This window comes from Balearica regulorum, chromosome 3, assembly GCF_011004875.1.
Source record: "Balearica regulorum gibbericeps isolate bBalReg1 chromosome 3, bBalReg1.pri, whole genome shotgun sequence".
Lineage (NCBI taxonomy): Eukaryota > Metazoa > Chordata > Aves > Gruiformes > Gruidae > Balearica > Balearica regulorum.
Genome location: NC_046186.1, coordinates 29,709,051 through 29,734,936, shown reverse-complemented (window position 1 = coordinate 29,734,936; position 25,886 = coordinate 29,709,051). Strand labels below are relative to the sequence as shown.

At 37.0% G+C, this 25,886-nt stretch overlaps 1 protein-coding gene across 1 annotated transcript in view; it reads left to right on the top strand.

Moving 5' to 3' along the window:
* The window catches only part of EYS (eyes shut homolog), a 906,089-nt gene that overhangs the window by 769,335 nt on the left and 110,868 nt on the right, over positions 1 to 25,886 (top strand). Inside the window, 2 exon segments of the mRNA XM_075747398.1 lie at positions 16,571 to 16,679; positions 20,120 to 20,340. Coding sequence (XP_075603513.1) covers positions 16,571 to 16,679; positions 20,120 to 20,340 — 330 coding nt within the window.

Sequence of the window (25,886 nt, the reverse complement as noted above, 5' to 3'; positions counted from 1 at the left end):
GGAGTGTCTACTTTTAGGCCCCTGTTATGACAGTTTTTAGAGTGCCTAAAAATTGTCCATCCTTCAGGATCATTCAGACCACTTCAGAGAGTTATCTGTTTTTTCTGTTGACTGCAGAGGCAGCCAGGCACCTCTGTGACAATGTGTCACTCCTACATGTTTAATTGCAGCATTTAGTGTCAATTGGTAGGGAACAGGACGGTGTATGGGACAGGCCTGACTCACACCCACACATTATGGGGTTCCCTCCCTTTGGGATACTGAATACTGACTCTCCCAACACAGAAAAGTTTAATAAAACCAGAGAGAAACTAGAGGCAGCTTGACTTCAGCCTAGTGACGTGGAATATTTCTATTACGTTTCCACTGCACATTGTGTATTATTCAATGACCTTAATGACTTCAATGTATGTAAGAAGTTCTTAGGCCAGGTGAGTCCCCTTCACAGTGGTACAAACTCAAGTTCATTCTTGTGTTTCTTCCTGTGACCTGGCAAATGATACATTCCTTTCTGTCTAGTGGCCTGCCTTCAGTGAGACGGCTGGAAAGTGTCCTACTCCATCTCAGCCCGTTCTAGTTTCTACCTGGATGGCTAGACCATTCTCTTGGAGTGTGCACTTGGACACTTTACAGTTGAAGAAGACTAGACAGGATCTCCTACTAACCAAATTCCCTAACCACAAGCCTTTTTTTATAGAAAATGGGCTTCTGAACACCTGCCTTTTTTCACTATGCTGTATGCTTGTCTTAACACACGTGTGTTTATTATGCATACTTAACAGGTCATACTCATTAAAGAAATGAAGAAAGGGTTTGGGCATCTTATTATCTGTAAACCATAGGAGACCCTAGGAAGAAATTAAATAATGAGGTGCTCAGGGTAGGAGCATCTGGAGCATGTGTGTGGTTACATTCTTAAGGACCCTTCTGAGGCACCATCTTGAGCAACCTTCCGTAGCTGACTTTCCTATGAGCAGGGGAGTTGGACAAGATCATGTCCAGAGGTCCCTTCCAACCTCAATTACGTAATTATGTGATTGTGAGGCAGAAAGGAGGTCCTGTCAGCCTTTGGGTCTCAGAATAAAATATAGATGCCTAACTTATATTGTTGATCCCAGAAGCATGTGTCAAAATGGTTTTGGGGTTTGTTTTTCTAAACCTACATTTTCCAAAGCTTGCTTGCACATGAGGTTAAATGTTTTGCATATGGCATATTTCAAAGCTCTTCTGTATGTAGTTTCTATGGTTTTTTTGTAGTTCCCTAAAATTTCATAATACTTTTTTTACCAAAAAGACTGGCAGTCCAAACATTTTCATGTCCTTAATTTTACACTGAATATGTGATTTACCACAAAATAGACCAATTTAAGGGTAAGTTCAAACCAAATGAGATTTATTCCTGCTATGGGAACAAATCTGAATGAATTCACACTTCCAGGTGGGAACTTTCTGGTTTTACATTATTTAATAGGATAGTTAAATTGACTCTGATTTAATTTGTGCATATAATCTATACTGTTGCAAATTAGACACAGCTTAATCTGAAATGAGCTTTTGTCAGTTAGAAATGTTTATTCTGATAAATTGAAACTTTGTTCAGTGCTTGAATTTTACCTAAAATATCTAGATGGTTAATAGCACTGAGCACCCCTTTGAAATGAAATAGTTAATCTCACTTTTTTTCTTCTAGTGAAATATATTCTAATATTTCCAAGTTCAATATATATGTATTTGCATTCATAATATTTAAGTGAAAAAGTGGACATCAAAACAAAGAAATAAAGCATCTCATCTGTAAGGAAAACCAGATTGTACATACACAGCAACAGTCACTGTGGTGTTTGTTTACCCTTCTGTAATTTCCTTAAGGACTTACATTCATAAAATATGATCTTGTTAAAAGGCTACTGTCCTACATAAGATTTTGTCTACCCATGAAGAAATGTAGCACATTTCACATCATACAAGATTGCCCTTTTCCATGAACACCTTATACTTTCTATTTCTAAAGTCTGATTAAAGTAATCTATCTTGTTTAAGAAACAGAAAACTTAATAAAGGCTGGCCTATGAACACACATTTACTCATACAAGCTAAATGTATTATATTTACCTTGTTTTCCTTTGTTTACAGTTAATATTCATGAATCTTGTGCTGTATTTATTTTTCAAATAATACACTTTAGCTCAAATATACATCACTAATCAAAGTGACTGAAAAAAATAGGTGAGATATTTGCAATACATTATAAAATGTACATCTGGCTATTTAAGTAGTCTCTCTTGAAGCACATCCAAATGACTTTATAATCTATATTTTAACTTTTATATTCAAATAGGCAACAAGCATTATGATTGTGTACTTTCATGTATGTTTAAGAGTAGCTTTAAAGAAGATTGCAGCTAAAATGTGTATAAACATACCACCATAAAGCTTTTTTTTTTCTTTTTTTTTTTTTTAAATAGTTGGTTATAGCTTAGCAAAATCTTCTTAGCTATTCAGATTGGATGTTGTGATTTAGATAACTTCAAGTATAAAGTATGAAAATATTATGAGAATCTTAATTTCTTTGACATGGCAGTTCTAAAGCTCATACTTTTTTGATGTTAGGGAAAAACACAGCATATGTGTTATCATAAGCAGACTACAACAAAATAGCTAATGACTCTGGTCCAGATAAAGGTGAGTGTACCCCTTTAATCAGTCAGAGGAAAACAGTAAACTTCAAGTTCTGTGCAATTCTGTATTTATATCCATATGCTGAAAGCACAGATCAGCTCCATGTGCCGATTCACATTCTCTTGCCATATTTTCAGTTGATCTTAATGTAATACAACCTGAATTAGGCATTCTTAGACCTTCATAGAAGAGTTGAGTAGGGAATATAGGTGCTTTCTGACTAGGATGCTTCTGACAATGGTAAGAAGCAAATTACTTCAATGTCATCAGCAAGGCCCAAGTATAGGCTATCTGAATATCACTGTGAGAAGCAGGCATGTAAAGTTTACCTCAGTCTCAATTAGGATAATGTGAGAGTAACTCCAAGGTCCAAAGACTTAAGGTTACAAAGGATTAGAAGACATGACCCTTAAAGACTCTGAAACCATGTTTTTAATTTTTTTTTTCTAATTGATACTTAAATGCATAAAACTGAAATACCAGAAGGATGTGTCTTGGTCATGAGTATTAGCAAAGATGCCAGTCTCAACCTCAGGATTTGCACTAGTTGACAATAGAGGGATTTTATTCTGTAGAGTCTCCCCAAGGTTTCCAGTATAAGTATATAAATTGTTCCTTCTCTTGGCATTCAAGTTAAAGAGTTGGTTTCTCATTAACCACATTGCATAACCTATTTTTCTCTTAATTTTCCCATGTAGAGGGGAGGTAGCAGTTCATTTTAGACCATCAGAGTACACAAAGGAAAATGAATTAGTGCTGCCTGGTAGAAGCAACGTATGTTACTCATTATTGTATTTCTTCTGTCTGTAATAGGCAAGAAAATAGAAGATGCTCAATTGGAGATCATTGCAGTATTGCATTGTTATCTATACAACATTGCATTGATACAGCTTTATTCATGTGTCAAGTGGCTTCCTAATTTTCATTCATAGGATCAGATTTATGTGAGACACTAAATGGAAGACTATATCTGAAGTTAGCTCGACATAATCATTCATTCCTATATTCTAGTGCAATAATAAGCTCCTCCTAACTTCAGAAGAGTCGCTATGCTGCTAGGAGTGATAGTCATCCTCAGGGGAGGGGAGACATAATTGGTAGGACATTAGCTACTATATCTCTTTGCAAGCACATTTCCAATGCTTTTTTTGAGGCATTTTGTTGGTCAGATGTTAGGACAATTTAACCCTCAACATTTGTTTGAATTTACCTTTTTCATTATTCTCTTGAGTGGAATTTTCTCCCATCAAAATATGATATTTTAGATATGTTATTCTTTTCCCTTATTCTTTTCTTTTCTTTGTTCTGTTTTAACCAATTTAACAAACACAATTTATGTATAAACAGCGAAATTCTTATCACTGTAAGCAAATTGTTATAACCATGTTGCAGGTAAACGGTGGTTGTCAGAAATATATTGTCTTCAAACTTTGTATCTCATAGCCATTTCACATGAGACTGTTGCTTCTATACATACATACACTAATTTCTTATTTTTCTTTCTTTTCACCAATACTTTCATATGCATGAGATTGAGTTAGCTAGTATGTAGATACATGTTTTAGCAACAAATTTTAAGACATGACATCACAATCTGCAATGCAACAATATAGACAGTATCCAAATAGTTTTTGAAATTTGAGGTTTTACCAAATGCTTTGTTTCATATTTTGCCAGACTTAATAACAACATTAATTTGCTTACTGGGAGATAATACTGAATGTTTCTTATATAGATTTATAGTCTGCTTTTACTGATATTAATGTTTTTTAAATGGAAACATGATCCAACACTTTTTCAATGTGTTCACTACAGGTGATTTTGTACTTAAAGAGAATGATATGGCTGAAAGGGACAGATAGCCATGTTTCTCTTGAAAATAAAAGATCTCTGACTTGGTAAAGTCTTCTACTTTTGTAGAGTATTCTTCTTGTAAAGTTACTTTTCAGCTGCTTCAAGCAATCAAATTTAGGCTTTGTTTAGCAGAAGTCTCCCAACTCACCCTTCATCAACATAATATTGCAGTGTTACATTTGATTGCTATTCTGACTTTTTCTAAATTAACAAAATCACCTAATTTAGTTGCCCTAGAGGAAAGCATATGACTTTTGAGATAATAGATCAGTGTTAGGGAGCTAGTTTGCCATTTTGTTTGCTGAAATGGTTTCATCTGCACTTAAGGGAAGAACAAGTCAAAACCTATTACGTAATGATTCTTCATATAAAAGGTTTCACTCTTTTTATATCAGAATATGCTCTCAGTGAAGATTATAGTTGAATTTCCATTATTTTTCCCATATGTCTTCCACACTTTTTATTAGGTGTTGCACAGGCTTTAACTGGAGGCTTTTAACTGAAGGAAGAAGCAAACTTTCTGTTCTATCATTATATGATTTTTAATAAAATTGCTTGAATGAAATTACATCTATATTAAAAAACAGTGAATGAGGGAAGCCAGACTAAAGGGTGGGAATGAGCTGTACAAAGGACTACAAGCACTTTCCTTGAGGAATGTTCACCTGGAGCTCCAAAGAGTAGAAGAGTAGAAGTCTTTCTCTTTTGTATAGTGTAGGCTCAAAGAAACGTTAAAGGTAGCCATCATGAAAATGAAAACAGTCTTGTTCAGGTGCAGCAAATACCCAGTTGGTACATGCACCTGAGGCAATGCTGTCAGAAACAGGAGAAAGCAAAAGTATTCAGTCTTGAAGGTGGATTACTGAATTTAAAACCACAGGATTTTATCAGCAGTAAAAACTGGTGGTTCCATACATTCATCCAGCAGAAGAAAAGCCCACAAAAATACAAAAAGAAGCTTATTCTGATCCAATAGACAATAGTGAGTACATAAGCGTAAGCACAGTACATCATCTCCATTCTTCTAAGTAAGAACAGGTTGTCCCGAAGCTTAGATTAAAACATAAGATTTTCCTAGGAGATGGTGCCTACTGTCAGGATCAATTTAATAATAACAATGAATAGTGAAAACAATAACTAGGGTAACAATGATGATAACAACTATAAAATTTTGTTGTAGCTTTAAAACTCTGCATAACTGTTAATGCTAATTCTTCCAGTATCCTTGTGCTATTCCCATTTTTGCATATGTGAAATGGAGATATCACAGTCTCACAGTCTGTTGTCACAGTGCACTGAAGTATTGTGTTTACACAAGTGCAGTCCCTGTGAAGCTGGTAGAATTGCAGAGATATGAGTAAGAGCAGAATTTACACTTCCCTTTTAGGAGCCAGTCTGAGAACAGATATCTTTAAAGTCATGATTCATAAAATATATATAGCTTGTCTTCTTCAGTTCTTTTGATTTTGTCCAAGTGATGTAAGGTATTATCAACAGCAGATATCCACTGCAAGAATGCTAACAGCTAAAGGATATATCTTGGATTTGATGAAACCTGGATTTAAACGTATCTTGCAGATCATTTTTCCAGATCTCCACAGGTTCCTGAAGCACTTTTCTGATCTTGATTCCCATGGCCCAGGTATTCTTCAACATGATGCACCATTTGAAGGCTATTTGCATGCCTTATGTAGCAGCAACAATAGAAATGAGGGAATGCAGATACCAAATGTGTTGGTGATAGTAAGGGAATAGAAGACCAGAGATTAGTGAAAATGGATTGAGCAAAACTCCTGCTGATTGATCAAGTGGGTCATTAAGAAATGTGACATCATTCATTGCCCTTACCTTGGAAGAAAGTAGAAAAGTGCTTTACAGGTCTGCTGTCTCTTCCTATCCATACATCCCATTGTTGTGCTTACCTTGTTTGTAGCAGGATGACATTGTTGACCTATTTTCAGCTTGTCATCTACTCTTAAGGATCTTTACTGTGGAACTGTTATCAGCTGTATAACTCTTTCCAAAGCCGAAGAGCTTTCAAAATCCACTGTGAAGTATGTTTTGCTTATAATTATTATGCCATATTAATCACTGTATTCATTATGTTAATAATAGATTAATTGTTACTAGATCATGTGAAGGGACATGACAACAAGCCTAGAAAAACACCCTCTTAAAAGCTAACTGGAAGAAAGCTGATGATTTGCATCAAGCCAATTTCTGGTGAATCTTTAATATATTAATTTAGCTCTAAATCAACGAAAATGTCATGCGAATGGAAGAATAGAATAAACTTTTTTATTTTTTTAATACCTTTATACATTAAAAAAAAGGTTCTGTCCAACAAAATAATGTCAAAAAGTCAGTGTCAGACTGACTAATCTTTTCATACTCAAACTGGGTAGTATGGAAATACACATGGTAAACAGGTTTGAAATTTAGCAAGTTCACTTTGATAGTATTTAAAATATATTCTCACAGCATGTTAATAATGGAAAGCCAAGAAGTGTTGTTCTCTTATGGATACTTAATTTCTTATAGCTTGATATATGAATAACTGGAGAAGGCTCAGCAACTTTAATATGAGAGCTATGTAAAGATGCTATTATTCTTCCTGGATTAATCAGAACTGGCCATATTTTTCTCTCTTGTGTTAATGCAAGCCCGTTGACATGTGTTACACTTTGGTTGAATTTGGCCTGCTCTCAGAAGGCCCAGCAAGTACTGCGATGGCAGTTTTGAAGTCAGAATTTTGACAAATTACATTCTCCAAATGTACAGCAAATTATGCTAGTTGAAATTCTACTAAGAAACAAAAGGCAAATAGTACCTTTTTAATGTCAAACTCTGTATTGTCTTTATAGGAAAATGTATTAAAAGTCTGTAAGAAAGATTTAAAATTGTAATATAACACCAGTTTTATTAATATGGTAAGATTTTTGTTACGAAAATGATGACCTCCTGGAATATGCAAAACCACATGGGGAAGAGCTATAAGGTTTTTCTGTTTCTTGTTGCTTTTCTCATTCAGACAAGTAAATCTGAAGATTTTTTAAGAGACCTATATGGAAAAGGGGGGGGAAAGGAGGCATTTAGTGCAAAAGTTATGATATCACTGTGCAAATCACTCTGTGTACTACATAGAAGTTCTTGTGTAAATATCATATGTACAGTGCAGTTCAAACTTTCTCATACTTTTTGACGTGTTGACTGAAATGTTTGTTATTTTCCACAGATAAATCCAAAAGTTTGGCAGAAGATTAAGTATGTTCTGTGGATAAAACAACCCTGTCAATAAATCTATAATCAACTGCAAATAAAAAAACATTTAATTTAAAAGGAAATTGATGTTGAAAGTGGTGCCTAAGACTGGTATTTCCATAAAACTTTGTATCTGTGTTCAGACAACAACTAGATAGTTCCTTTGTATATTTCCTTGGCTGCAACCACAATGAAGAGAAAATGGAGTGTTTGGAAGACTTTCAAAGCCAAAGTATAATGTAACTGGACTGATGCTCTAAAAACTCAGTTTTCAGATCTTTTTAGGTGGTCCTTTTGGCAACATTTTTCATTGAAAACAATAAGTAGTATTTTGCAACAATGCAATATAGAGCACTTAGGAACAAACTGAGCTAAAGACAGAGCGCTATGTAGAATAGTAGCAAAAAGCTCCAGTTTAGTTTGAAATATTTTTCCTGTTCTGCAGTAGCCAGTAACAGGACCTCTAATGTCCTTTTGGATCAAGAAGAATTAGTGCGGTACTGCAGGACCCACTATGCCATACAAACACACCAAGCTATATAATGCATAGGGATAAAGGACCAATATTTTTTGTATCCCTTACTATTGGGTAAAAATACATCAGAGCAATGGCTTATGTTCATAAGGCAGGCTAGACTCCCAAAAATATTAATGTGCATTACTATGTCCACTCTTATGTATGCTAATTGGCTGTCTTTAAGAGCTCACTCTCTCAAATTTGTTCACCTTTGTGTATTTTTCTAAGTTTTTTTCTTACATATTCTAGTAAAACTGATCAAGGAATAAGGGAGGAATTTAAGTACAAATAAAGGAATCTACTTTTTAGCATCATTAGGAGGAACGGCCTTCAATGTGTGGCTATGAGAAAGGTGTCAGCAATAGCAAGGAATGTAACATTCAGTGTAACGCTGCCAAAGACTGTTAACTGCTTTTTTTCACATAGTGAGGAACAATTCTTGAATCTTACACAAATACCAGACACTCTAAGGCTCAATTAAGGAAACACTGAAGATAAACCATCTGCAAAACTGTTTCTGCCCCCATCAGAAGAGCCTTTAATAGCTAGAGTCTCTTTTCTCCTCCAAACCCAGACCTCTGACAAGTAATCGTAGAATCATAGAATATCTCAAATTGGACAAGACCCATAAGGATTATTGAGTCCAACTCCCTGGTCCTCCGAGGACTACCTAAAACTAAACCATATAGCTAAGAGTGTTGTCCTGACACTCCTTAAACTCTGACAGCCTTGGTGCTGTGACCAGTTCTGACCACCCTCTCAGTGAAGAAACTTTTCCTAGTGTCCAATCCGATCTTGCTCTGATGCAGCTTCCTTCCATTTCCTCGTGTCCTGTCGCTGGTCACCAGAGAGAGGAGATCAGCACCTCCCCCTTTGCTGCCCCCCTTGAGGAAGTCATAGACAGAGATGAGGTCACCCCTCACCCTTCTCCAAGCTGAACAAACAAAGAGACCTCAGCCACTCCTTGTAAGTCCTGTCCTCAAGACCTTTCACCATCTTGGTCTCCCTCCTCTGGACACACTCTAATAATTTGATGTCCTTCTTATATTGAGGCACCCAAAACTGCACGCAATACTCGAGGTGGGGCCACACCAGTGCATTGTAGAGTGGGACAATCACCTCCATCAACCAGCTGGCTATGCTGTGCTTGATGCACCCCAGGACATGGTTGGCCCTTTTGACTGCCAGGGCACACTGTTGACTCATGTTCAACTTGCCATCAACCCAGATCTCTTTCCATGGGGTTGGTCTCCAGCCTCTCATCCCCCAATTTTTATGTATAACCAGGATTGCCCTGTCCCAGGTGGAGAATCCAGCACTTGCTTTTGTTAAATTTTATACACTTGGTGATTGCCCAGGTCTCTAGGCTATCCAGATCTCTCTGCAAGGCCACTCTACCCTCAAAAGAGTGCACAGCTCCTCCTAGTTTAGCATCATCAACAAACTTATTTAATGTACATTCAATTCCTGTGTCCAGATAATTTATAAAACATTGAAGAGAACTGTCCCTAAAATTGAGCCCTGGGGAACCCCATTGGTGACTGGCTGCCAGCCTGATGTAACCACTTTTACCATAACTCTTTGAGCCCAACCCATCAGCCAATTGCTCACCCAACATATTATGGACTTGTCTAGTTGTGTGCTGGACAGTTTATCTAGAAGGATACTGTGAGAGATAGTATCAAAAGCTTTGCTAAAATCCAAAACCAACACATCTACTGGCTTCCCTTAGTCAACTAGATAGGTGACCTTGTCATAAAAGGAAATTAAGTTAATTAAGCAGGACTTTCCCTTTGTGAACCCATGCTGGCTATGACCAATGAATGTGTTGTCTCTCAAGTGTTTTTCAATAACTCCTAGAAAACTCTTCCCTATAATTTTTTATAATTTTTTATTTTTAAGAGAAGGTCATCAAGGGATTACTGCAAGCTGACATTATTAGGGGTCAAAATCATTTGGGATTTTTCATGTTCTGTGCTTTTGTCTCTCCCTTCCCTTTCTCTCTCCCCCCTCTTCCCTACTGGTACGCTTTTACAGTATGGTCAGCTCATAACGACTAGAAATCTTGAAATTTGGTGTTGAATGGCAGGAGGTTACAACAGATGTTTCATTCATTTCAAATAAAATGTCAGACATAAAATGAAGCATGCATTTTTATAATTGTCACTTCTTAGTGTTGTAACTGAAAGTGGTAAGAATTTGACCTTGTTGAAATAGAAGTGGGTAAATAGACATGTGAACATTTCCGTGGAAGCAGTATGCGGAAGTTAATTTTGGGAAGAGAAGGTATGCTTTTAATAATGAAATTTTTAAAATATATTTTTTAAGGAAAAAAAAAATAGTAAGTGCAAGAATTTTGTACCAAGCAATTATTAAAACTGGAAGATGCAGTACAGATTTTCACACTTGTGAATTGAATGTGCTCAGTCAAAAGTAAAATCACTGTTCTTGAAAAATCTCCTGTATTGCTTGACAGCTGGTTAGATGTTCCCTTGACAACTGCTCTGGTTAATCAAGGGTGTAAATGAAGCTGCTGTTTCAGTGTTTTGCAGGAGTCATTTTAGATTGTGTCTTTAATATCAACACTTTTTCAGTAAAGAGGATTTTTATGGGGATTTTTTCCTATGATGTGCTGTTAAGTTTGGCTAGTGTTTGTCAGCTTGTAGGGAGAAAAATAGCAAATAGTTCTAAATGTAATCCTCCAACTGTGGCATTAGAAAATAAACGGTAGTATAACTTTTAATGATTACTTTGTAATCATTTTTCAGAAGACCAGAAACCCTGGTCTGCTAGCAGTGCAAGATCGTTATTCAGAAAAAATCTTACCATGATAATTTAGCTTGGATAAGAGCAGAGGCTGGTTCTCTTTATAATGCTTGGGGGTTTTTTTATACCTGGTGATCTGACATTTTAATTTTGTTATGCCTCTCCTTAATGTGTTAGAAATACGGCTGCACCTTCAGCACTGTATAGAGAATGTAATTGCTAGAATCTAAATTTTCTTAAGTATGTTTACACAACTATGAATGCACTATTTTTACATGATTGCATTAGGTAATTACAATGCATGAATGCAATTAAAAGTCTTCCAGAAGTTCCAGTCTCCGGACCTATTCTCATCCATATTGTCAAATATGTAATCAGTTTAAGATACTTTACTGTGTTTCCCTTGATATAAACTGGAAGCTGAAGCAATCATGCTATCAATTAGGGCTTAAGTCAGTCTTTCCAATGATCAGCAGAGACATTAGTATGAATTTTGCGTTCTTGCTTTCTACTGTGCTCCTTTACTGCCACCTGGTGACTAGCTTGAAAGAAAAAAAAAATGATTGCATTTCTCATGTGGAGAAGTAGCTGTGATCATTTAAACAAAAACATTTGCTTGAGCAAGATTATACCAGGTAACATTTGATTTAGAAGTGCTTCAGTCTTAGCTATTTTAAGAGGATTTCTTTCAATATAATTTCCAGGCCTAAATTAATCCAATACTTAATATCCACAATTGTGTCATAAGTAGGAGGGGTTTAAGTAAACATTGCACTTTGTTAGATTCAGTGTTTATGCACATAATCAATCAAGATGTAACTAGTAATGGCATTAATCACTGCATATAACTTCTGTTTTCCATCTGTTGAGGTCCATGAGTCTTTTGCAATGAAACAGCTCCTGTAGTAAATCCTTTGTTAATTCTTGTCCTTAAGAAGCTTATATAAAAAACACAGCAGCTATGAAAAAATCATGTTATTCTAAGCCAAGCACAGAAAAGGAGGCTGAACCTCTTCTTATTTGAAATCTGGGGAAACAAATATTCGATTACATCATACCTATACCTTACCATCTACAGGAACAGGTTGGGCTCCACATGACTCCAGACCTATTTAGATTATTGTGCATAACATTCCCATACATCCTCCCCACATACCCATTTCCCATACCTATTCCCCACACACCCAATTCTCTACTGCTCTGTGAATTCTTTTTATATCATTATGAATGTGATGTGCATGAATCACAATTTTGGTGCCTGACAAAATAATCCTGCAATAGGAATCATATTGCATTCTCTTCTGTCACTGTCTCTGGAGGGAAAAATATGCTGGCTTTGAATGCAACTGAAATATGCCACTGAGATGTGAGGCAGATGGACTGAAATGCCTTCAGCATCTAAACGAGTGAAAAAGCACAGCTGAACTAAAAATACTTCAAAATTTAAACATGTCAGTGATTAACCACTTTCATCTCAGGTGTTCTTAATGTGAGGTCAGTGTGTCATAATATGAGGTTAATTAGAAAAATAAAGAAAAAATGTCAAGAGAATAAATCATCAGTTCCATTTTATCTTTTCTAATGTGGATACTGGATTTCAATCTTCTATAAGATGCATGAAATAATACTACTGCATTTATCCAGTTGCAAGATTAAGACAAATTTCATCTTAGATGATAAGAAATATATTATGAAGTTATAGAGCTACATGAAGTGGTATTTTAGTTCAGGTCATTTCTGCCACAGAATATTTCAAGCACATTCTTTTTTCCATCATTGTTTTTTAAAAACTAGTATAATTACATCTCGCATATGTCCATATTGTAGCACTTTGTGGTTTTAAATGCTATAGTAAAGATAGAGACAACATTTCTGTTTTAATTGCCATTTTTCATTATTTTCATAATTATGGCAGAAAACTGTCTTTTGGACTGTAATTTTCCATGCTCTGTCTCTTTCTAAAAGCTATTCTAAGCATATTTGAGTAATCTAGCAAATTCAAACAGTCCTAATTTTGTGGTAATGTAAGCATGAAAAATATTCATTTTGTTCACATTTCAAATGACAGTTTTTCCTTTCTATGACATAAGACAGAGAGAAATTTCAAGTATTACTTGCTTGGAAATCCTTGCAGAGAAAGGAGCAAATGCTGAAGATAGTAGTGGTAGCATTCCTAATGGGCACTCCAGAATACAGGGCATTAGGTTGCTGCTTATAGCCTGTACTTTTTTCCTCACGACTCAGTGACTAATCTACTGGCTGACATCAAACAAATCAATTCATTTCTTTGAGATTTCAGTGCTGCATCTTAAAAAAAAAAAAAAAAAAAAAAAAAAAAAAAAAAAAAAGGCTTTATGTCCTTTGTGAAGTTGAGACCTAATGATCAAAATCACTGTAGAATAGCTGCTGTTTATCAATACTGTGGGGTTTTTTCTTTGGAATTTAGTTTTTTCTTTTTTCTGACACATTTCTTTAAAGGTAGAATGGATCACAGGTATGCCTGCATAGGAGTGACTGTGTTATTATCTACGTGAATCTAGGATACTTGGCCTTGTCCACAGAAAGATACCACAGTAAAGACTGTGTCAGCATCAAGTAATCTTTAAGGCTTATTGTAATTGCACCTATTTTTAATCTTGTACTTTTTTCCCCCTAGTAAAGAATCAAAACAGGAGAAATTGCATATACAAAACAGTGAGAATGTGTGAATACCAGACATTTGCAATGAAAGTTTGCAATGTTGAATTTGGTTTGGATGGCTAATTGCTTGAAGATGATCAAACCGACATAGAACCTATTGCTCTTTTCTTTTCCATTAGATGAACATTCTTCTTTATTAACTTTGCCACATCACTTAAATAATTATTCTTTGTGAGCTGGACTATTATAATATGTGATATAAGGGGTTAAAGCTTGAATTGATTTAGAAACTGCAGCAGATGTGGACTTCAGAAACCTTCCTGAAAACCAGGGACAAGGCAGGGGCAGAGGGTGGGCTTTGCCATATGTTAGGTCTATACTACAATATCCACTCAGAGCAGAAAGCGTAAAGGAAAGGTTATGAGTTGATTTTCCCCAAGAGAATCCTAAAAGAGCTGATTTTTTTTTACCTGAGAAAACTATCTTTATACACTGTGATTTACCGGGACAATTCCCAGCAGCTGAAATATGAGTAGCAATAAGAAATAAAAATCAAAGTATATTTTACATGTCAAAAATTAGTTGGAAATCACAGTAGATGGAAGTACTTTCTCCAAAATTGTCCTTATTCCAAGTATCTAAAAAGGAGATCACAAAATTATCTGTCAGTATACCCATTATTTATTAAGGAGGAAATTCTGCTTACTCAATTCACATTTTATAATGAAATTGTGAAAATTAACTGATCTTCAGAACAGCAGACATTGCTTATGACTCCCTACATTCAAAATCAAAATGTCATGCTAACTTTAGACTACATAAGGAACTTAACTTAAAATATACTTAAAAACAACATAATTTTTTAACCTAAAATAAGAAAGAACAATGAACACTTTTCAAAATCATTTGAATAGTCTAGGCATCTAGATCACATTTCAAAAGGTGGTAATAAAAGATGCCATTCAAATATCTCAGTCTTTAAAAAAAAAAAATAAAAAAAAATTAAACATTGTTGTTCCAGGTTCAAAAATAGGAAAAGCATTGCATTCTTAGAAAGGTGAAATAATTTAACACATTTCAACCCCATGCATCAGAGCACAGTGAAAAGTGAGTTAGTATTGGCTGAGTTAGCTCTGGAACCAGAAGCAATGTAGGCATTGGAAAGGTAGGATTTATTAATATGGGTGCATCACCTGCTGATATAGATATACTGCCTATGAGACTTGTGTTAGTAGATGCACTGGTTTTTTGCTGCTCACTCAGAAATCACTGCACTGTAGTGAATGTTATAAATATTCATTAGGGGCCTAATACTATATCCATTTATGTCAATACAATGTTCCCAGTAACTTCAGAGGTGAAAACTGAGACTCTAAATTTCATACTGAATCTCCAGACAGTAGGATAAAATAGTAAGAATGTAGACACAGGAGCAGAAAGGCAAAGCTCAAGGCATAACCTGGGATAAATCATACCATGGTAGCTGCACACAGCCAAGCAGGTGGTGGTATATGAAAAGGTAGGCATTTGAGAGCATGGTAGGTCTTGATGTGGTTCATCCAGGAGTAAATTTGTCATTGGCAATGCTGAGGTCATTTCTAAGATTAGTAATATATGTTCAGGACACGATGGGCTTTAAAATATGATAACTCTTTTATATGTCTATGGCCTAACATAAAAATTCATCTATCCCAATGCAAAATAGTTTATGAGATTCCTGTTATTGTCCTGTAACATATATTCAACTAAAAAAATGAAAATTTGGCAGTCCATATAAATGCATATTTTTTTTTCAGAATCTTTTGTAAAATCTGTTGTATAACATCTGCAAAATATTACACAAAAACATTGTTCTTGTTAAAAGACTTACTTGAGAAACCTAATTATATGGATATGGCTGAGAAGAGTTTCATGCGCACAGTGCATGTAGTCAGTAAACCTTAACATATTCCCAAAAGGAGGCCCATCACATTCTCTTTTAAAGCATGTGAAAATTGAAACTAAGGCAAAGTGGAACTGGAAAGCATTTCTACACAAATAGCAGAGCTCAGTTTTAAAGAATCCATCAACTACTATTCTCCTCTTCTGCCATTGCTGCAATAATGTTTATGCAATATCCTTTCTAAATACAAAACTGATATATTTGAAAATCTTCTTGTTGGATTGAATTTTTATTGTTGATAATATTCATAGCATTTCATCACATCTCATCATAGAAAGAACCTGAAGACTTCTCAGTGTTTTATTGAATGTTAGCTAGTATTTACTTTACAAATTCCCTTAACTTTATATTCTTCTTTATCTCTGAAGCTCAGTACCAGAGTTTACATTAACAGCATGTTATGCTATCCCATATAGCAATAACTATATCACAGTGTAATCTTGCTCCTCAGAGTTATGCAGCCTTTCATTTCTTATTCCATTTCTGTTTCCTCTGTAGGGCAGGAAAAGGAAATTTCCACCTAGGGAGTTCAGCATCGTTCAACATTGATGTTACTTGTCCAACAATCCTCTATACCAAGGAGACCATATGTCAGCCAGTTAGCACCAACAATTTATCAATACCCATTTACGCAAGTAAAGATCTGTTTCTTCTTTGTCTCTGTATACATTTCAAACACTAGAGTCAAGAACAGTAGGAAGCAAATAGAAGAGGGATATTAGTAGAAGAAACTTACATCTTTTGTCTCCTGCGTAGTCCAAGTAGCCAAAACCTGGAATTATTAGTGTCCAAAGATTGTCATCCTTTATGGAGGCAGAAGCATCTTTTTCGCCTTGCCTTTGCTGTGTGAGGTTTGAATCCTCTGCTGTCAACAACAGCATAAACAGTAAAGATCTTCTGTTTTCTTCCAGCTATATGTTGCCTGTGAGAAGTCCTGAAGGCTACTGTATGATTGAAATGGCTGCAGGTGGAAATCCTCCTGTACAACACAGACTTTCTCTCTCATATCGAGCATCTCAGGTGAGTCTGAAAAACATCAGAAAATAGCTATTTGCTTTGAACTTTTCATCATCCATTTAGTTATTGTCAAAGGAGAATAGGCATTCTAGCTTCTAAAGGAGGAACTGTAATTCCTCCTCAGATATCATTATATGTACTTAATTTATCTTTAATACGTCTTCTCACATCAAGCATCCATAGTATTTCCATTCATTTCTTCAGTTTACCTGATTCTGAAACTTCTATTTCAACTGCCTAAAGTCCATGAAAAGGACACTGATGCTGCAAGAGGAAAAATAATGTTAGTAATGTCATTTAACTAGTCCATGGTTTTGTTAGAAACAATTCAGATATTGTTAAGCAGTAATTCTGGTTACTTTTTATTTGCAAGCCTCACTGCCTAGTGGAGGGCAGTTATGAGTCATCAATGACTTAACCTGGTGTCAGTATTGTTGCTACGACTTCACCTCTGAATAGTATTATACAAATGACTGTCTCTGTTTTGAAACTGGTATCAGAAGAGTCATTCTAAATGGGCAATAGGCCAGCTTTCCAAATCTTCAGTTTTTCTGTTATGCTTTGTCTCCATGGTATGGATTCTCTCATCACAAGATTATTTCTGCAAGATACATTTTAAATGTTTTTAGACTTGAGAATATGAACTGTGATTGGCAGTTCACTTTATGAGTTTGTTTACTAGAAGGCAGGACAGTTAGCTATAAAGATGCTAATCATCATATGCGTCTCATGATATGCACTGCCAGTTAGTAATAGAATTTCTTCCCTGAGTTGGTATCTAGGTGTTTGTTCAGTCTGATATAAAGAATTAACTTGTATTAGATATTGCTGTTAGCCTGATAACTTGTCTGTTCATAGCTTCTAGATGATCAACCTGATGTTCTGCTGCAGAAGGTTCCTTTTTCTCTCCCTTCACATTTCAGGTTCATAACTCTGACAGGATATAAAGCTAACGCTATTGGCAGGTTCTCGATAGACAATCTAGGGAAAAAACTTACCCATCAGTACCTAATTAGATAGAGAAGCAAGCAATACCTTACTCATAGAAAAACTTACAAGTAGTTACCTTTGATGTCATGCATCAAGATCATACATCAGAATATTTCTGCCCATAATCAGGGAATTTCTTTGGTTCCTAAAAAAGTCCACAACTCTCTTTCTGTGGGAGCCAACAGGTCAGTTTCGATTCATATCATGAGAGGGTTTTTGAAGTGAATGTTCTGGTCTTCACCACTTACCACACTTTGGTTCATGTTCGAGAGCACTCCTGGAGCATGCCAGCTGAATTCTGTTAGGGTAAAACAGTATAAAAGATGTTCTCTGTAAGTGCACTCAATGAGCTCTAACTGCTAATGGGTATTTCATGGCACTAAATTATACTTAATCCAGAACAACCCCTGGCATAGTATGTAGTATGAATATCATATTCTCATGACTAACTATTACACTTTAAAGATCTGCTCCTAATCTCCCAGAGCCCCTCTTTTCTTTACAAAGTACACAAGCAAAGACAGACAGACAGACAGACATTTCTTATCTAGGATGACTAATGAATTTCTTCCCATTACTAGCCAAGATAATTCTTTTTACCACTCAAGATTCAAGTGAAGAAGGACATTTTCAAACTAGTATTTGAAAAGTTAAGCATGAGTATTACAGAAGTTAACATAATGTTTATATAATGTTATATTCAGCCCGTTATGTTATTAACAAGACTTACAGGAATTCTTCCTGTGTGCTTCCTTAAAATATTTTCTGGTTAAGCCAGTTAAATTCAGAACAGGACCTTTACAGAGAGAAATGTGTATTATGGTGCACTAGCATGAGTTTGAACGTCTAACACATTATGATAAAATCCATTGATGCGAGAAACTGAGCAAAGCCTACTGAAGTTGTTCTGTGGTACTGGATCTGCCCCTAAAGTCAATGCTTGTGTAAAATAAGTCATATAATAAAAAGATTGTGCTGGAAGAGGAGTGTTAAAAACACTTTTCTTAATCATAGACACTTTACATTCCAGTCCAATGCTTTGCTTAATTCTTGTAACAGGTTCACAAGCAGAAAGAAAATAACTGTCTGCAAACATTACTTACAAATCTTGTCTGTAACTACGCTGGCTTATAGTTTTGTTTGAAAGGGGATACAGTCAAGTGATATGAAATGAATTCGACAAGTGCTGAGCCGATGTCTTTAAATTTCTTCCACATGAAAAATCTGATTTAATTTTATCCATGCTCTAAAAGAGTAGGTTTTTTTCTTTCCCTCCTAAATGAAAGACATTGTGAGTAGAGGAATATCTGGAGATGTTCACGTTCATTGTATCTCCAAATTTCACCTGAAATTGTCAGCAACACAGCTCCAGGACTGATAAAAGCAATACAGCAAAATCATATGAATGTGTGAATTCCAGATAAATCAATGTGATGTTTTCCTCCTGTTCCTAGTCCTATACAGTTGATTTCTGAATATGATAGTGGAGGGCCCCTTCAGTATAAATTACCTCCTCACATGTTTTACACATGCTGTGATATATTTTTTATTCCATGGGTTTATTCCTACTTGAATTAGCTAAGTTTCATTCTCTTTCTGGATTAATGGTATTGTACAAATAAATGCATACACTCATGAAAAAAATATTTTTTCAATTTTTAGTGACAGGCATTTAGCAAAGGAACTTTGGAATGGTGAAACCCTATATCAGAACTCCAGAAAGTCAGGCATCAGGTGGAGGAGTGGAATTCACAGTGTTAAATGAGTCACAGATCCATCATATGTGATGGTCAAGGGTTTAACTCCTAGGTCAGATAACACAGGAAATATCATACTGAGCATTAATATGATTTGGTCACTCCCAGTATGAAATAGTTGTGGGTGTTTCTTTGGCACCTTTATAAGGACATTCTAGGCATTTGTGGCTCTAGAATTTGCTAGCTAAAACTTTCACTTTTTCCCTGGGTTTCAGTATAGTGGTCTGTTTTCTGTCATTCATCCAAAAAAAAGTAAAATCTTTCTTCTGTATTCCCCTTATCTTGGGGTCCTGTAGGTCCTAGATCCTAAAGAAAAGCTTTATCTTCAAGTCTACAGCTTCTCCTGTGTTCCTGCACCAACCCTCAACCATGAATGTAAAACTCATACTATAGAATGAGGGAAGCAATGAGAAAACCTTACCATATTTGTTGCAGTTAACTCTAGGAATTCCAATTTGTGTTTCATGGGATGTATGCTGTCTTACACATTTGAAGATATGCAAACACATTAAACCACTCTCTTTGTATGGATTTTATTTTTTTTTAAGACAACAACATTTTTAAAAAAGAATTCTTTCAGCAAGTAAACAGTGTCAAGTAATGGTTATTTTCTTTATGTCTAATTATTATTCATTCATTGCTTACAGTAACATTACAAATTACATTCTTCTCTGACAATTCTCTTCGTTTTTGCAGATCACCTTTGGATCAATCTTCCTGGGAAATGTTCCTGTTCATGAAGAAGTTCATCGATGTGCTGGGCAGATACATGGCTATAAAGGATGCGTTAGGGATTTTCAAGTTAACAACAAAGAGTTATTCATCATAGATGAGGCTATTGGAGGGAGGAATGTTGAGAACTGCAATGTTCCAATATGTGATTATCATCCCTGTCTCAATGGTGGGACCTGCATTAGGTAAGAGCTACTTCTTTAATCATTTTATCATCTATTTACACTCTGTGGCTGGTACAATCATCCATAATGAGAAATTACGATAATTTTCTGTGTAATTAAATAATCACTAATCTTTTGCCCTGATAATATTAAATAGAAAACATGACATCTTCGTGCCTAACCAGAGAGATTTTATACCTTGTTTGATTACATGAAAAGAGATCTAAAATGTAATTACATTGCCCACACTACATACATATTGTGTTACTGCCAGAATTCCTTTGTGATCAACTAGATCAGTTACCCTACAAGGCTCAGTTACTAAATCAGACTCTTTGTATAGATAGTTTGGACTGAAACATGTAAGATCTCATTCTTTTAACAACTCTGTATCTTACTAGGCCTTGTACCCTCACACATCTTCATGGTGTGCTCCTGGGTACACAGAGCAGGCCTTCATCATCATGCTATGAAAACACTAACAAGTGAGTCAGCACCTTCAGCATGTGTGAAGTATTGTCAAAGAACCTTTGAAAGTTAAAAAGTTCCTCATGCTGAAAGAGGAAATGAGGTCCAAAAGACACATGAGCTAAAAGCACAGAGGATGATGTTCCAGTTGAACGATGGTTCAATTGGAGCACAGTAACTTTTTAAGCCATAGTAACTTGATCATTGTCTAAGCACTCAGCATTTAGGAACGACATTTCTGTTTAAAATAGATAGAATTTGTGAACTAGCTGACATGTCTATTTTAAAAATTGTAGCTTCAAGGCAAATGTTGAACAGAAAATAGCCTAAAGTTCTTTTAAAGCTTTGGACCACTGTGTGTTTCTTAGGTTGAGGAGACCTTGAACCATAGTTTTAAGGTGCTTCTCTGTCTCCCTTGACTGATGTGAGCACACAAAGAACACTAAACAGGTTTTTGATCTCTTAAGTCTTGTTTGACTAGAGCACAAGTGAAAGCAAGGCAACTTTCTGAAAACCTACACAATTTGCCTCCCAGACTGATGAAACTGAGTGTGTACTTGGGAGTAATGAGTCTATTTTTCCTCTCTTGTTCCTTGCTATACCTCTGTCATTCTACTGATTGGCCTGTCATCTACCATTATGGATTACTGTTTCATTTGAAGCTTGAGTCCTGAATAATTCATGACCATTGGATTTGTTTCCTGCCTTTCTGCTTTCCAACTGCTGGCCTCAGCCCTTTTAAGAAATGCTTTTGTTCCGAAATGGGTCACTGCTTTTCTGTCCAGAGTCATGGAAGACTGTGCATGTGCAAACCAGGGATAAGCCGCTCTATAGAAGCATGATTTTAATGATTTTCTACAGCAGCCAACTGATTTTCAGGGATCACGCTCTCCAAGCCCAAGAATGATCTGTTCCACTGAGCAGGAAATCAAGTGGCCAGAAGCCTGCATGGATGAACAAGATGCTCCTGAGAAAACTCAAACATCAAAAGGAAGCATCCAAGAGGTAGAAGCATGGCCAGGTGACCTGGGAAAAATATAGAGAAAATATCTAAATACACAGATATGGGATTAGGAAAGCCAAAGTCTATCTGGAGATTAATCTGGCAGGGGACATGCAGGTCAAAACCAAATGCTGCTACAAGTACATCAGCAGCAAAAGGAAGACTTGGGAAAACGTGGGCTTGCTGCTGAATGGGGCAGGTGTTCTGGTGACAAAGGATCCAGGAAAGACTGAAATACTAAGTGCTGCCTTTGCCTCAGTCTTTATTGATAAGACTGGCCTTCAGGAACCTGATTCCTCTCAGATCTGTAGGAGAAAGTCTGGAGCAAGGAAGACTTCCCTTGTTGGAGGAGGATCAGATTAAGGAACATTTAAAACAACCGGACACATATAAATTCATGGGATTTGATGGTATTCACACATGAATGAGTGCTGAGAGAGCTATCTTATGTCATAGTAAAGTCAATCCTGATAATCTGTGAAAGGCCAAGGTGATTGGGAGAGTTTCCTGAGCATTAGAAGACTACCTTCAGGAAAGGCAAGAAGGGGGATCTGAGGAACTACAGGATGGTTAGTCTCACCTTGATCTGTGGGAAGCTGATGGAGAAAATTGTCCTGGAAACTGTTTCCAAACACATGAAGGGCAGGAAAGTGGTTGGGAGTGGTCACCATGAATTTATGAAGGGAAAATTGTGTTTAACCAACCTGATAGCCTTCCACAATGAGATGACTGGCTTGATGGATGAGAGGAGAGCACTGGATGTTGTTTACTCGACTTTAGTAAGGCTTCGACACTGCCTCCCATAAAATCTTTAGTGACAAACTGATTAAGTACTGCCTAGGTAAGTGCACAGCAAGGTGAACTGAAAACTGGCTGAAGGGCAGACTCAAAAAGCACAAACGATCAGTGACACAAATTGCAGCTGGAGGCCAATCACGATTAAAGTACCCCAAGTTTCAATACTGGATCCAATACCATTTATGTTCATTAATGACCTATAACATGGGACAGGGTGCACCCCAGAAACAAGAGTTTAATACAAAGCAAGGAGGAGTGATTGGTGCATCAGATGGGTCTGCTACCATTCAGAGGGACCTCGACAGGCTGGAGAAATGAAACAACAGGAATCCCATATTGTTCAACAAAGACAAATGAAAATCGTGCACCTGGCAGGGATTAAGCCCTGGCACCAGTATAGGCTGAAGACTGACTGGCTGGAAAGCAGCTTTGCAGAAAAAGTCTTGCCAGCTCTGGTGAGCAGCTAGTCAACCTTTAGTCAGCAAAGTGTGCTAGTGACAAAGAAAGTCAACAGCATCCTGGGCTGCATTAGAAAGAAGGTGGGTTAAGGGAGGTCATTCTTTCCCTCTCTTCTCACCTGGTTTGCTGGTTTTCACATATATATACATACATTCTTCAGTCAGTTCACAAACTGTCCATATTCAGCAAGCTTCACCTTGCTAGGAAGATCTAGATGCCATGTTTCACATCTAAGTTCTGCAGCTCTGATTTCATACCACTCACTTGCCAGAATAGGATTTGCTTTTTCAGTGGCTGATCATTCCTCTTAGCTGTCAAGACTGCCAACAAAAATTATCACAACAGATTATCTCTCAGAATTTGGAGGTCTCACTTGGATAGGTTACTAGGTAGTGGTCTTTAGAGGAGCAGTTTCTGCATCCCAAAGTCCTGAAGCTTCGTTTTGTCCACGGTGTGTGCAACATTCTTTTTCCTGGAGAGTTAAACATATGTGTGAGAACAGACTGCTCCATCACTGTGTAACATGTAATCAACCATATCACTTCTGCTTTGCTGATGACATGGTTTAGCCGCAGCCAGCAGCTGAGCACCACGCGCCACTTGCTCACCCCTCCCCCAGCGGGATGGGGAGGAGAATGGAAAAACAACGGCAAAGCCTCCAGGGTTGGGATAAGGGCAGGTTACTGGGATGGCAAGGGACAGGGAAAGCAATCAACAACAGTGCTGATAACAGATATTCACAATGGGTGATAACAGAGAACGATTTACCAATCCCAGGACCGGACGCTCAGCCCATCCCAGAGCCACACCCCTCCCTGACTAGCCCCCCCTGTTATGGTGAGCATGACATCACATGGCATGGAATAGCCCCGGGCCAGCTTGGGTCACCTGTCCTGGCTCCTTGTGAAATTAACTCTATCCTTGCCAGAACCAGGACAGCTGAGAAGTGTGACAGATCTAAAAGATTCACTTCTTGATAAGTCATCTACCTATCTGCACCAGTTTCTTTGCACAGGATGTAAAGAGGGTGGCAAGTTGGGATGCACATTTGCCTGTGCTAGCAGCCATTTTTCAGGAGTACTTGCAGGCTTCTTACAGACTTTGCCTGACAGAATGTCAGGGTCAGAAAACCCTTTGGGGAATGCCGTAGTTTGCTGTATACCGATTCCATTTTCCACAGGTTTGAGCAGATTGAGGAGATAGGGGAAAATAATTACTAGATACCTCCTGATCAGCCTTGGCAGGTCTGGCTCCAGAACCTCTTTCATCTGGACCTTAAAACTCCACAGTTTGTTCCTCTGAATCTGTTGTATTAAGACCTAAGTCCAGTGCTTCAGTGGGTGAAGCATCTCCCAAAAAGGAATGGTGAGAGATTCTGTGCTATCAACTCTTCCTGTACTTCTCTCCAGGCAGTGCCTGCTAATACTAGGAATCTATTTAGTAAATGTGCATATGGTACAAACTCTATTCAGTAAATGGACCAATATTAAGTGTGTTGGGCTTGTTGTCACCTTCTTCCTTCAGTGCTTTGGTTAAAAACATCCTTTAGTACCTCTTGTAGCTGAAAGATATGAGTTTCTCTCCTCGCTTCACTTTAATTTATTAGTTTTTTTTATTCTAGCAACTATTTGATTAACTACTTGGTCATCAACCTGTCACATCAACTTGGTTAACACCATGTCATGTGTGGAGCAGGAGAATTGAAAAGCCAGAGGTGGACATTTTGTGTATAGTTTATGGGAAAAACTTCCCAGGCTTCAGTCCCAGTGTTCAAGTGGTGCATGTGGACTATACAACTGCATTATCTTCAGATAATCAGTTTATATTTATGAGACTGCAGCCAGTAAGATCTATAAATAATCTATGGTGTTAAAAATATTCCCATCTACACCATTAATTGTCCATTTTTATTACTGCAAAAAAACTTAGTTGTATTTAAAAAAAAAATCAGATTAAACAAGCAACAATTTGATGATTCATATAAAACTAATATTGAGTAGTTTAAGATTTTGCCTGTTGTTTCAGTTACACTGTTTAGTGGCAACAAAAAAAAATGTCATTGCATGTTATTCTTCAGGTGTTTGGAAACTAGTGCTTTTCCTTCTGAAAGGCCATGAAGTATTACATAGTGAATATCTCAGTCATGTTTTATAGTGAAAACTGGAGCCTGTCAACACATACTGTTGGGCATAGACAGGTGTGTTTCATAAGAAACATTTTTTACAATGTTGTTCTTAAAAGAAAGTTACTTCCTTTTCACATCATCAGAGTACAAAAATACTATCGTAGTGTTCATTCTATTAATTACAATACTTACGCAGAAAAAAAATATTTGACAGAAAAAGTGTTTTCTTTTTATTTTTGGTAGCAAGACAAGGATTAGCATGTGCCTAGTTTTCAGATACAAAATTTCAGGATGCAGCAGGGGCCAGAAGCTCCCAGTGGTCTGGTTTTTGGTTGCATCAGGGGCACCCCAGGGGTCCATCAGGGCAGGGCCAGGCAGCCAGGGAGCACCACCCCAGCCAGGAGCAGGGCAGCCGGGGAACACCAGGGCAGCCCCAGCCCCAGGCATCGGTCACCTCCATGGGGATGGGGATGGGCTGAGGCCAGGCTGGAACATCAGTTCACTGATGGGGAATCAGGATCAAGCCAAGTGAGGGGAACCAGTGTCAGACAGCCCCGATATGGCCGGGCAGGGCCGTGGTGATGGGGGCGGGCTGCACAATCACCATTTTGCTGAGAAACTACCGAATGTATCATATGGTGGAATCAGAAATCTCAAGTTATCTTCATTCTTTTTTAAGTTAAGTTCCACTTCACTTTCATTTAAAAAAAAAAA